This window comes from Xenopus tropicalis, chromosome 5, assembly GCF_000004195.4.
Source record: "Xenopus tropicalis strain Nigerian chromosome 5, UCB_Xtro_10.0, whole genome shotgun sequence".
NCBI lineage: Eukaryota > Metazoa > Chordata > Amphibia > Anura > Pipidae > Xenopus > Xenopus tropicalis.
Window position 1 is genome coordinate 73,972,127 of NC_030681.2, and position 15,020 is coordinate 73,987,146.

General features: G+C 38.1%; 1 protein-coding gene across 1 annotated transcript in view; it reads right to left on the bottom strand.

Moving 5' to 3' along the window:
• slc35f1 (solute carrier family 35 member F1) overlaps positions 1-15,020 on the bottom strand; it is a 202,905-nt gene that overhangs the window by 66,958 nt on the left and 120,927 nt on the right. Inside the window, 1 exon segment of the mRNA XM_018094310.2 lies at positions 5,544-5,719. Within this exon segment, the coding sequence (XP_017949799.2) occupies positions 5,544-5,719 (176 nt within the window).

The window sequence follows — 15,020 nt, forward strand, 5'->3', positions numbered from 1 at the left end:
CACAGCCTGAAAATGGTACGAAAGGTACGGTGCATGTATGTCCAGCTTTACTGCCTTTTACTACATATTGGGGTAAGTGGTTAATCTCTTATATGCAACCTAAGAATATCATAAGGGCAAGTGCAAAAACTAAATGCACTTTGCACCTGAGGAACTTGCTGCAAAATAATAAATGTGGTAATATGTCTCTTATTATTAATATTGCTATTATGCTAAATGAAACTGGTGCTATTGATGAAACACAGCCTGCTGCACTTTGACTAATGGACTTTTTTTATTTACCTCATCCCTGCAGGCATTGCATTTAAAAGAGATAAGCTTTAATATTCTCATCACATACACATCAGACAGAAATTTGTGAACCTCAATGGTTTAATAATCCAGAGAGATCTGTCAGTATTGTGAGCCAAAAAAGTTATGACAGAATATCAGTAATTAGTTAGATGGTATGTAAATGGTGGGGCTCACAGGCTTCAACTGACCATTTTAGGATCAGTCTGCCTATAAAACATTTGTAGTATTTCTGTCGCAGTCAAGAAAAGTCCAAATAATTTTATTATTTTTATCTCTAGAAAAAAAGTATAAAGCATATAACTATGGGATCATCTGAAGCTTTTTATGTTGTGCAAGGGAATCTGTATGCTTTCCTTGTGTCTGAGGATTCTTTTCAAGGTACAGTACACTGGTTTCCTCCAACACTCTAAAAACAAGCAGGAAAGTTAATTGGTTCCTGACCAAAACTGACCCTAGTATGTTAAAATGTGATAGGGAATTAAACTGTAAGCTCCAATTTGGCCCAAACTGCTATGAATGATAAATAATCTTTTTAAGGACCTGCAGAATATGTTGGCAGAATTTAAATAAAGAATAATAATATTAAGAACTGCATTTCCTTGCTCCTTATCTTGTTTCAAGCCAATCCCTCCATTCATTGAATATGGAAAAATGTTTGACAAGAAACAACAGTAGAAGAGCTCTTAACTAAGCTAGACAGTAACTAACTGCTGCACAGCAGAGCTTCCTATAGCTACAGCAAGTATTCTGTATCTATGATAGCATATTTTTGGAGAATAATCTGAACAATAATATATGCTACATCTTCTTCCCAAACTGTAAAGTTGGTCTAACCCTTTGCTGCTGTACCAGACTTAGATGCTTTGGAAAGGCTTTCCAGTAGACACAGAAACACTGTTGTTCAGTTGGGTTTAGGTCATGGATCTGTGCGAGCCATTTTCACATCATAAAACTCACTCTGTGCAGAACATTAGTTGTGCAAGGGGACATTATTCAGCTGAAACACCTTAACCACTAAATATTATTGTCTGCATTATGCTTTTAGTCAAACCGAGATTCTTCTGTCTGACTTCTAAATGTAAAATGCAGTTATGCACCAGAAGAAGGACCCATGTGGTCCGAGACAGTAGTGTTATGCATCTCTAAATGAAGACCAACACTTGTTTGCGCAAACTGAGCTCTCCAGTGGATTCTATTTGATGTTTAAAATGCGGCTTATCATTTTCATGGACACATCTCCACTGTTCCACTGAATGCAATGGCTGTGACCTTTACACCACTCCTGATGCCACCTGGCCTTGCATATAGGGATGTTAGGATTGCATCTGATCGCAAATAAAAACCTCACACTCTCTATAAGTAGTTATGCTGGTTTCAAAGACAGTTTGGCACTCAGCAGTCATGCAGTGTTGGACTGGGGTGTCCAGGGCCCACCAGGACTTCCACTTCAGGGGCCCCACCCCAATTGCTACCTACTGCACTAAACCCACCACCTGTCTCCACATACTGCCCCCTCCCTCCTCTTCATGTTACTTCCTACTTATGGCCATGGTCAGGGGTGGAGAACCCAAAGAGCAGAGAGCAGGCTTGGGTTGGTGGGGCCCACAAGGGCCAGTGCCCACCAGATTTTTCCTGGTGTCCCGCGGGTCCAGCTGACCTTAAAGAGCAAGGAAAGGCTTCTACTATTCTACCTAATATGTTGTAGAGCCCCCTTTCCTGTAGCAAATCGACAACTTTATTTTTTAAAATAATACTAACTTCTCCCCAAAATTTTCTTTTAATTTCACAGTTAGTGTAGTCTATCACGGCCGCCATCTTGGATACCCAAACACCTGGGCTTGCAACCCCCCCCTGCGCACCAAACACCCGCGCACCATCCCCCCCCAGGTCGCCACACACCTGTGCTCGCAGAAGACACCGGCGCACCCCCCGCCGCCACCCGCTACCGGGTAGAGCTAAAGCTGTGCAGTGATACACAAGCGATGCTGAGGAGTAGAACAGAGCGCAGCCCCTGCCGCCAGTGCCCCCCCATACCGAGTGCTGTAGCCCAGATGCGCAGGGAAATCTTAGGCGCCTCACTCACAGCTACTTCTCTCAGCTGTTCAGTCATATGACCGGCTGTTCTTGTCCCTCGGCTGTTCCTGTGTCTCAGTGAAGGGGAGTGTTTGGACAGAGTGTATGGATACTTTTGGCTAAAAATATGTGCTGATACTTTTGGCCATATGGGGTTTGTGCAGCCCCAAACTAACAGATTTTTGGCATATCAGTATCTGTTTAAAAGTGACAGGACATTGCTGGAATGGGGCTAGGTGACTCTAAAAACCAAAAAGGTTACTTAATGATGGATGTCATAATATAGCTTTAATTTCAGAAGCTTCATTAAGAAAATTTTTAGATACTTTTAAATTAGCTTTTTTATATTCTGGTAGTAGAAATAGAGTACAAACAGAGAAATATGAAACTGCTTTTGAATGCTTTTAAATGCTCTTTTCCACTACTTCAGCTTTCTTCTGAACTGTACAGGGACATTAATAAGAAAAACAAAAAAGATCACAGAAATGAGTAGCCTTTTGTCTTGCATTTGTGAAAGGCTAGAAAACAGCACAGAATTCAGCACCTACATGTGTTTGAAAAGGAGATCGATATTTCTATCAAAGTTGAATAAAAATATAACTTGGAGAAAGGTTAATTGCTAGAACATGAGGTTGGGTTAGAGAAATGTAATGGGAAATCTACTAAACATATAGCAAAAGAGTCCACATTAATGGAGAACTAAAGCAGAGTTCTTTTAATTTCAGCTTTATGCTTTGTTATTTTCACTGGTGTGTCTGGTCCTGCTGAAGTGTACATTTGTCATGAGCTACAACATGACAGTTTCTTATAAATAATAGAGGTCTGCTTTATGCCAACTTACTGGAATATTGCTAGAGCTCTGAAACCTGGCAACGACACAGTAGGGCAGGGAACTAAGGAGAGGAATTCTACCAGCCCCAGGATCTCTAGGCTTTGTCAAGCCAACACGTTCAGTAATCTTACAGATGTTTCAAAAGTACTGTCACTCATTTGTGCTTCACTAAGAAGAGAAGTAAATTAAGGCTGATGCCCACATAGTGTATGGCGTATATTTTCGGCAAGGTGAAAAACGCTTGCCCAAAATATCGCCATACGCTCCTATCTGTGCCTGCACCTGAATGAATGAAATGAAATCTCATGTTTTTTGGCGGATATTGGCTACATGTACCTGCACCTGAGCGTATTCCATTCATTCGGGTGCAAGCACAGGTAGGAGTGTATGGTGATAGCTTGCCGAAAATATACGCCATACACTATGGGGCTGATTTACTAATCCACGAATCCGAATGGGAAAAATTCGGATTGGAAAACGAACATTTTGCAACTTTTTCGTATTTTTTGCGACTTTTTCGTAGCCGTTACGACTTGCGCGAATTGTCGCGACTTTTGCATTGCCATTACAAATTTCGTGAATTGTCGCGGCTTTTTCGTAGCCATTATGACTTTCGTGAATTGTCGCGACTTTTTCATTGCCATTACAAATTTCGTGAATTGTCGCGACTTTTTCATAGCCAGTACGACTTTTGCGAATTGTCGCGACTTTCGTATTGAGCGCTCGAAAAAGTCGCAAAATACCGATCATTACGGAAAAAACGCATTCGGACGCTTTTCGGACGTTCGTGGATTAGTAAATGTGCCCCTATGTGTGGCATCAGCCTTAAAGTACAAACTCCCAAAAACCAAAAGGCACAGAGACATGAATCATCAGGATCAGGTGGTCAGTAGTCATTTAATGGGAGGTTGAACACAGATCAGAATTTGTAATGAGTGAATTTTTTTTGCCTGGCATGGATTTGCTGCAAAACTTACCTCTTGTATCGGTTATTGATTGCTTTATATGTTACTCTGTATGTCCAATGTATGAAACCCATATGTTGGAGCTTATAAATAAATGTTAATAATAATAATAATAATTCCACATTTCAGCATTGGTGAGGCAAAAATTAACTTCAATATAAATTTGCTTAGTGAGTTGCAGTCCCATAAAAAAGTCACATTTAAAAAGTTGTAGTCGCGGCAAAAAAGTCACGGTGGCATCAAAAAAGTCAAAATTGCATCAAATAAGCCGCGGTAGCATTAAGTAAGTTGCAAGCACGTCAAGAAAGTGTCAAAAAGTAACAAATATAGAACTTTATTCAAGAATGGATCAGGTTTACTGGAGTAGCCTAAAGTAACACAGGTTTAAGCACACATGGTTTATAGTCTATAACTGCACTACTAGATAAGAGCCAAGACAAGCAAAATAATGAAACTTAGTCTAAAATTAAATAAAAACTATAAAAATTCCAAGATTTAGGAACTAAAAGTGTATTTAGTATTTTTCCCGTTGGTCACTGACAGCCAATCCACACTTGGATACTTGATTAAAAAAAACTCCCCAAAAACTTTTTTTTTTTTTTTTTGCCATAATGAAGGAAAATATAATTCTAAGCAACTTGTTAACATACTTTAAAAACGTCAGTGGGTTAAAGTTATTTGTAAATGTAATTGCTAAAAGCACTGTATGGCTAGCTCCGACTCTTAAAACAGTGAAATTTCTATATTAGAAGGTTGTTTATCATGACATTTTCTTTAATTATGCAAAACAAGTTTGTATTTTGGTTGTATATCCCCTTTAAATCTACATAATCTGTAACTTTATAAGCCACAAACCTGGCACATGAGGATTCAAGCTGGGGTCCACTGAATTCACAATATACAGGCATGGGATCTATTATATGGAAACCCATTATCCAGAAAGCTCTGAATTACCAAAAGTTCATCTCCCAAATAGTTCTGATTTTTAAAAGTGATTTCCTTTTTCTCTGTAATAATAAAACAGTAGCTTGTACTTGATCCCAACTAAGATATAATTAATCCTCAATGGAGGCAAAACAAAGCCTACATTTTGAGTAGACAAAGTATGGAGATCCAAAAATATGGAAGGACCCCTTATCTGGAAAATCCCACATCCCAAACGTTCTGGATAACAGGTCCCATACATATATTGGCAATCTACTTAATATCTGGAATCAATTAAATATAACCCTGATGATATTATCAAAAACTGATCAGCTTACAAAATAGCAATGTTTTCAGTGTTGATCAGCTAATATATTAGAGATGCTTACAGTCATATTTAGGCCAAGTTATGGTACAACTGCATGCAATTTGTTTCCAGAGTGATCCCTGCTTACCTTGTCTCACAGCCAATGTGGTAGTGTACACCAAGAACAGTAAGATATAATTGAGGAAACTCTGGAAGAGCGGTGTATTGGCATGAAAATCCTCTGACAAGTACTTGCTGGTTAGTCTGATGCCACAAATAAGTAAGGATAATACTTGGCCGAGAGCCACAGAGAGCAGCATCTCCCTGTAAAAACAAAAAGAATAAAAAAAGGATATTAGAACATTGTAAGCCAGAAATGAAATCCTGTATTTATTTAAAATATGTAATTTTTTTATGCTCTAAAGGAAATTATACCTGCAGCAACACTGTATGTAGCAGTTAAAGCTTCATCAAAAACTCCACCCCAGTTTTGCCTGTATACTGGGGCCCCATGCACCTGCTAAATGTAGGCCCCCCTGTGTCAAACTTAACGATACTCAATATAGTGTTTCTACAGCTGTGCCACCTATACCCTCTTGATGGCTGCTCTGATACAGTAGTTGTATACATGTATGTAAAAGATGTAGAGATTCCCTTCAGGGTTTGTTCTGTCAAAAATTGATACTGACCCCTGGGACTACTATCTGAGGGCCCGATGCATTCTGGGAAATTGAAGTATATAAAGCAGCTGCTGCAATGCAGCCATTGCAAATACAGATAAAGTTGCTTCTAACAAACCTGTTTCACAGTAACATTTAAATATAAATTGGAAACCATAAAAAAGATAAATGTTTAAAGTAATAAATTATTCATTAATTTTACATTTAAGGGCAGCATAGACTGCTGCACTGTGCTGCATATGTCGTTATACAGCAATTCACTTTTTCGCTTGTATCTGTAGCTAAATTTAATTAGCTGTCTTGAAGTATTGTACAGCAAATTCTACATGTTTCCAGTGGAAGGTATTTCATTTTTAGTTTTGCTAACAGAAGCAAGATCAGTCAACCCACTCTTTATAACTAACTGGCCTGGCAAAGGATATAGTAATATGCCCCTAGAGCAGTATAGCATAGAGCCAGAGTTGCCATAGAAAGATCTTCTGTTCTTAAATATTCTTCTAAGGCAGTCTCCTACATTAACATAGCTCTTTAAGTAAACTATTTGAGGGACCACAGTCAGGGCTGGAACTAGGAGTAGGCAGAATAGGCACCTGCCTAGGGTGCAACGGTGGGGGGGCGCACGGCAGGTACCTCTTCTTTTACCTACCCCTAGTTCCGAACCCTTTCCCCCACTGCAGCGACCCTGCCACCCTGTGTGCGAGCATCATGCACTAGGGCGCCCAGTTGCCTTGGTCCAGCACTGACCACAGTTATCTCCTTGAGGGTGTTAAAAGGCCAATTAGCCTTCTGCAGTGCAGTAGTCAGTCTATGTACATTCCTTGTCTACTGCAGACACAGATCCACCAATAAAATAAATAATATTCTCTTTTTGTAACTACCTTTACATATTTTATTGTCTAATAACCAATGCACACTGAAGGGGTCATTTAGCAATGGCCCAGATGGATGAGCTCTTGGCGCACACAATTGCAGCCCTTGTGTGTGTGTAGTGTAATTCAGAAAGCATTTGAGTCCAGGAAATCTGGGCTCTGCGCCTAATAGCTAATATAAACTCCAGGGTAAAGTGCTAAGTGCATTGCAGGCAGGAAAAACGAAAGAGCTCCTTTGTACACTGGCCCACACCCTAAAGGTGGCCATACACTTTAAGATCCGCTTGTTTGGCCAGTTCGCCAAATGAGTGGATATTTTCCCTAATATGCCCACCTGAGATATTCGAGGAGACTATCGAGCCAAATGATAAGATTACAACAATGAGACTGGGAGCTGTCAGAGTGAGACCACTTCAATGAGTCGATACAGTTCCTGATCTGACGGGAAAATCAAACCTGCCGATCGACACATGGTCAATTTTCAGCCAAATATTGGTCGGGCAGGCCTCTCAGTGGTCCCAATACACAGGCAGATAGGCTGCCGAATCAGTCTGAAGGACTGCCCATGTATGGCCACCTTACCATGTGCATCTCAATCACCGGCAAGTTAGGAGTTGGTAGGAGGTAGAAGGCATCCGTGCCTACTTCCAGGCCACCCCTCATGGATATAGTGCTACCGGACACAGGCAGTGCACCTGTTTTTGTATTTTGCCCCTCCATCTGTAAATGAGGCCCCAGTTGTTTTGTGGTTTAAATTTCAGCATATTTGATCATATTAATCCTCCCATTCACTCTCCTTTTTAGGGGCTTTTATTCTTCATGCCTTCTGGTATACACTTGAATAACTTGCAAAGGCCCAGGCCTAGGGCAGCACAAACTTAGGCCGCAGCCTTTTCCCACTGCTCCATATGGGAGTTTACGCATGCGCACTTGCAGGGGGGGGGGGTTCACACATGTGCGGGGTGGGAGCAGAATGGGGGCAGCCTTGAGGCGTGCAAATTAGAAATCCGGTGCTGCTTGCAATGCTTAACCCTGACTCTATACAGAGTTCACCTACAATTCTAGCCTTTCCTCTAAACTAAGATTAGCAAAGCCCAGGGGGTGCCTGGGATAGTATGTGTACACCTGTTAGACATTGTTTTTGAAAATCTGACTAATAAAGCCAAATATGCTAATTAAAAAAAAAGACTTTTTGCTAGACGGGAAATAGTTTTATCCTTACACACCCAGTTCTCTTCAATTTCTAGAACAGAAATACACTCTTTTTGTGATAGAGCAGAACAGGTATCATAAACATTGCTATTTTAAATATTATTGTTTTTAATATAAACTAAACTGTAATGGATGTTTAATAAATCAAATAAAGAGCCTTTAATGTTTTTATTTATTACTGAGTTCCTCAACCTAAGTGTTTTTCCAGCTGCAAATAACAAATAGATTTCCCCTGCTCTTACTGGCTGATCCCTGCATGAATCAGCAATTTGCATGCACCACTGACACTCAGAATGGAAGTTAAGAAGTGTTGGGTTGAGGAGCAAAGTATTAAAGATTTATATTTCATAAACTACAAGCAAATATAATGAAAGTTATTTGTCAAAAATAAGTATAAGGCATTCGTTGCAGTCTGGGTTTATATCAGTAAATGATCAAGAGCATAAGTTGCTTACCATTTACATAGAAAACAAAGAATAAAAGCATATTCTTATACAATGTACAAAGCACTATAATTAGGTATCCCATGCCAGTAATGCTTAATATCTAACAATACTGTATAATTTACACTACCAAAAATGCTCAATTTAACATATGGGTATAGGTTATTCACAGGCAGCCATACTTGCCAAATCGAATACAAGTCTGGGACCTGTTATCTAGAAAAATCATAGGGGTTTCCAGATAAGAGATCTTTCCGTAATATTGATCTCTATACTTATACTAAGGGGCACATTTACTAATCCACGAACGTCCGAAAAGCGTCCGAATGTTTTTTTTTCGTAATGATCGGTATTTTGCGATTTTTTCGTAAATTGTCATGACTTTTTCATAGCCGTTACGACTTGCGCGAATTGTCGCTACTTTTTCGTAGCCTTCGCGCCGAGTACGAAAGTTTCGGATTCATTCAAGCTTCAGTATCATGACTTTCCTTGGCCCAGGTTGGAGCTGCAGAGTGCCATTGAGTCCTGTGGGAGGCTTCCAAAATCATGCAAAGTCTGAAAGGTTTGCCCGCCGTTTACGAGCGCTCAATACGAAAAACAAACAAAAAAAAAAGCTAAATATACGAGCAAATCGTAACGGCTACGAAAAAGTCGAAACAATTCGCGCAAATCGTAACGGCTACGAAAAAGTCGCGACAATTTACGAAAAAGTCGTAACGGCGATGAAAAAAATCCCAAAAAATACGAAAAAGTCGCAAAATGTTCGTTTCCAATCCAAATTTTTCCCATTCGGATTCGTGGATTAGTAAATGTGCCCCTAAGTCTGTTAAAAAATCATTTAAACAGTAAATAAACCCAAAAGGGTTGTTTTGCCTTCAGTAAGGATTAAATATACATTAGTTGGGATCAAGTACAAGGTACTGCTTTCTACCTAGAAAAAGTAAATGTGAGCTTTATGGATAACGGGTTCTGGATAATGGATCCCATACCTGTATATGTTTTAATACTGATGTCAAAGGCAGCTGCCCTTCTCCCTCCTCTGCAGAAATAAAATTAAATATTGTGCATTGGCTCCATATAAACAATGGTCCAGCTGATCATGTTAGCACGAAGGATACTTTCATTTACTAAACAATTAAATTGTTAAGACGTGGGAATTCCTTTGAAATAAGAAATGATAAAAATCTATAAAATATATCTATAATATCAATATCTATAACTGCAGTATAATGTTGGTTTAAAACTGAATTACAGGTATAGGACACGTTATCCAGAATGCTCGGGACCAAAGGTATTCCGGATAAGGGGTCTTTCCATAATTTGGTTCTTCATACCTTAAGTCTAATAAAAAAATCAATAAAACATTAATTAAACAGGATTAAATAGGATTATTTTGCATCCAGTAAAGGTTAATTATATCTTAGTTGGGATCAAATACAAAGCACTATTTTATTTTTACAGAGAAAAAGGAAATCAATTTTAAAAATCTGAATTATTTGATTAAAATGGAGTCTATGGGAGATAGGCTTTCCGTAATTCTGAGCTTTCTGGATATCGGGTTTCTGGATAACAGATCCCATACCTGTACTAAAATATAATCACTGAGGTGCAGATTTAAAAGTATATGGCAGCTCTGAGGTGGAAAAACTATTATAACCTATGGCCAAAATATTTACCCAGAATTCTAGCAGTGTATCATGCTGAAAAAATTATTTTGTCAAGCAAGTGAGGTTTTTCCATGTTATATGAATCTATATTCATAAAACATGGAAAAACTTGCTTGACAAAATCTTTTCATGTTATCACATGAGAATAAATTGTTGCCAATAAAATCTTTAAAGCCAAGTGTACCATATATTCTGTATAAAACCGCATACTTTATCTCTGGCTGATTACATCTACAGAGCCTTATAAATAGAACACTGGATAAAGAATATTGATCAGGCTTACTCTTTAAACAGAACACGCATAATACCCACAGTGGTGGTATCTATTATTGACAATTATCCAAGACAGGTTTAACCATTGTAAAGCCCACAACCTTGACTAGATAATTTCAGTAACCTTTTACTATGAGGCCTTATTATAAGCAAAGCAAGGAGATGGCTGCTCTGATTAAATCCCATTACTGTATTTTATACAGAATATCAGCAAACTGTTATTTCTCAAATTTGTCACAGATAAGTAGGTTCTTCTTTCAGACATATTCCATGCCAAGCACTGCAATGTTGCATTAGTTTTTAATAATAAAAGTCATCTTTCACAGGACCAGTGATCTTTATAGTATCCAACCATCCTGCAGTAGAATAACACAAAACATAATACGAAAAACATTAGTTCTAAGATAAAAGGATAATGGAAAAATAAAGCTGAACTCCTAGCATTATTATCTTTCAACTGTGGATCAGCAAGTGTGGTTTGTTAATTGCACAGAGGAAATTGCCTTGGTTTTGTTTCATTTTCCATCTGTTCAGCTCTTTGTTTTTTCACAATTCAGTTTCCCAATACTGTCCACTGCAGTTATGTTCACCCCATTAAAGTTCTTCTACTGCTCTCTTTTCCTCTCATTGTCTTCCTCCCTCTTTTGGGTACTCCCTCAAAGCTGGTTTTTGTTCTTCTCTTAAATGTTCTGTTCTTACCTGCCTTTCTCTTTTTCTAAAGCTTTTAAGGCTAATTAGCAAACTGGAAGAAAGGATGCAAAGTGCCAAAAAAAGGCTAAATCCTGAGTACAGAGACCTGCGGCTGCCCACATGAATACAGGGCTGTCTGCATTCGGGCAGAGGCAATAAGTTATGCCCCCCCTCCTGCCCCACATATTTGAATTAGGTGGACACAGGCCACAACTGAGTACTGTTGGAGGATGAAAATATCCATGGGTAAAGCAATTTCCAAGCTCCTAAACTTTTTCTTTAGAAATGTAATGTTTGCTTTATGTTCAATATGATATGTATGCTTTTATGTTGTTTTCATTGCAATGTCCTGAATGTAAGTAACTACTATAGGTATGGGATCCCTCATTCTGAAATCTAGATCCCTTATTCGAAAATCTAGATAGCACAAAATTATAGAAAGGCAACCTTCCATAGAGCCCATTTCAAGCATACAGTTCTATTTTTTTTAAAAAAATTTTTTAAAATTAAATGTAATAACAACAATAATGTAATAATAAAACAGTACCTAAGCTGCATGAGTCAGTGTTGGTGGTAAAACATTCTTATAGGCTTTATTTTTTAATTATTTTTAGCAGTCTCCAATCTCCAAGCGATTACAATCACTGGGTGGTGACTAATATTTTGGCTCTAGTGATTGTAAATTTTCTTCTACTTTAAATAAGACGTTTACAAGGTATCATGGGAAATAGAAACGTGGCTGCAGGAAAGATGATTATTGCTTGATTTAATGATATATGTAGTCAGGGTACAGATCCTGCTTTCAGTAGGAATTATCTTTACAAAAAACTTTAAAATCATTGATATATTTAATTTACATATTGGAATATTACCATATTGGAAAGTTGTTTATAACATAGTATGCTTGCATTATACAAAATGTTATATTTGGTTTTCCTTTCTCTTAAATCACTTTTTCCTCTAAAGAGGATTATATAATACAGGTATGGGATCTGTTTTTCAAAAAACATGCCACCCAGAAAGCTCCCAATTATGGAAAGGCCAGTTCCCATAGACTCCATTTCAAATAAGTAATTACAAATTTTACTTGTACTTGATCGCAACTAAAATATAATTAATCCTTATCGGAAACAAAGCAATCCTATTGGGTTTAATTACTGTTTTATGGAGATCCTAATTATGGAAAGACCCCTTATGAAGAAAGCCACAGGTCCTGAGCATTCTGGATAATAGGTCCCATACCTGTATAGAAATATTTCTGTCACTATATTGCTAATTTTGTGTTTAAACTATTGAAAAACCATTCTCTGCACACATTTGTTTGTCGTGCTATACACAATGGTGTTTAAGCATTATTAGGCCAGTTACACATGTATGTATGTATGTATAACTTGATTTATAAAGCGCTACAAATGTACGCAGCGCTGTACAATCATACAATATACACAATTACACATGGAGCGGCCAGGCTGCACAACAGGGTAATTTTTATTGGTGAACTGCATGATCTTGGTTTGCGGGTGGGGCTGCTGCATGACACTTATAAAAGGAAATTCAGTTCAATTACCCACACTGAAACATGGGTGGCTAAAACAGTCAAGCTTGAGTGGGATGGATGTGAACATCCAAAATTGTCTGCTGGAGTGATGAAATTAAAAAAAAAAAAAAATTCTACCAGATCTACTAACCCATAGCAACAATGTAACATCTCTTACTGATCATCTATTACATTACATGCCCATGGGCAAAAGGGCAGGATCAGAAATGTATTGACTGATAGCCATCATAGAGCCTATACTGTGTAGCATTCGGCTTAAAAGAGAGGTCTTGAGAAGCACACTGATATTTCTTAAAATATACTGACTTCTAAACAATATTTTTCCTCCAGCCCACTGCTGGAGAAGGTCCTTTTGAGAAATGAACTGTTACTTTCAATGAAAAGGAGGCAGCATTGTGTGGCCACAAGAGGAAACAAGATCAGCTCAATTGATGAGATGAGGCTCGGTCAGCTCAGTTATCCTAATCTGCAAGATGAAGTCTCTGTCATTTTAAAGCTTCCTCAAGCTTAGAAAAATACTCTGGGGTTCCTAGATAGATGGGTTGTCAGTACTATAATAAGTACATGAAAAGAAAGTTACCACATGTGGAATTTGATTTATTTAAAGTTATGCAATGAATCCTCTTTCCCTTTTCAATTATTTTCTTCAAATAGGCCCACCATAAAAAGGTTATAAATAAGATGAAAGTCTATGGGGCTGATTTACTAAGACACGATTTCGAATCCGAATTGGAAAAATTCCGATTGGAAACGAACATTTTGCGACTTTTTCGTATTTTTTGCAATTTTTTCGGCGTCTTTACGTTTTTTGCGTAAAAACGCGAGTTTTTCGGCGTCTTTACGATTTTTGCGTAAAAACGCGAGTTTTTCGGCGTCTTTACGAAAGTTGCGCAAAGTCGCGATTTTGTCGTAGCGTTAACACTTGCAAGCAAAGTCGCGCCTTTTTCGTAGCGTTAAAAGGCGCAACGTTTCGCGCAAGTTTTAACGCTACGAAAAAATCGCGACTTTGCGCAACTTTCGTAATGGCTACGAAAAACTCGCGTTTTTACGCAAAAATCGTAAAGACGCCGAAAAACTCGCGTTTTTACGCAAAAATCGTAAAGACGCCGAACAAAATCGCAAAAAATACGAAAAAGTCATAAAGACGCCGAAAAAAATCGCAAAATTACCGATCATTACGAAAAAAACGCAATCGGACACATTCGGCCCGTTCGTGGGTTAGTAAATGTGCCCCTATGTGTATGTGTGTGTGTGTATATATATATATATATATATATATATATATATATACACACATACTTACGCATGATTCACAAACACTTAGACGCGCTAAATATGGCATTACTCTATGCGAAAATGAACACCTACTTGGAGCAGGCGGTAATTATAGAAAAGTATAGTTCATGAGCTTTTGGCAACACAATATGGACTTTGCAGTGGCATTTATTCAAGTATGTGTTGGCCCTAGAGTGATGCAGCCTCCAGTTTGCAGGGAAATTAAAAAAAAAAAGTAGTTTTACGAACGTAATGCTTTGTATGGCTAATACGGCGTGCATGCGATAAGTAGCGTAGGTGCGTTAATTAGCGCGCACAACGTTAATTAGCGCGCATTGCATCAAATAGCGCACAAAAATAGTCTTCACGACTTAAATAACGCAAACAGCATCCCGTTTAAATTAACGCAAATTTCCTTTTAGTGAATCGTGCGTTAAGACGCGAAAAATTCGACGCAATAAAATTTTTAACACATGCTATAAATAGCGCTAGTTTTAACGCACTTTAGTAAATCAACCCTAATATGTCAAATAAAATTTTGAGACATTTTAAGGGTGTGCCGGTAACGGAATATTTATTGCTATATATACAGTATATATATATAGAGAGAGAGAGAGAGAAGAAAGAGAGAGAGGGATATTAGAAAATAGTGATGAGCATTTTTTTCGCCCAGCATGGTGTGTCAAAAAAAGTTGCTTGCGCCAAAAATTATGTGGTAGCTGCAATTTGCTAGTTTTTCACTGTTTTTTCAATTTTTCACCAGTTTCGCAAATTGTAAGGTCAACTGAAATTGGACAGATTCGCTCATTACTACTAGGGAAGCCTACTCAAGCCTGGTTCTCTCTCTTGCCATGAATCTATCAGACCTTTATACAGTACAGGTATGGGATCTATTATAGCTATTTCCAATATAGACAATTTTTACAGAATTACAGGAAAAACATAATTTCTATATATG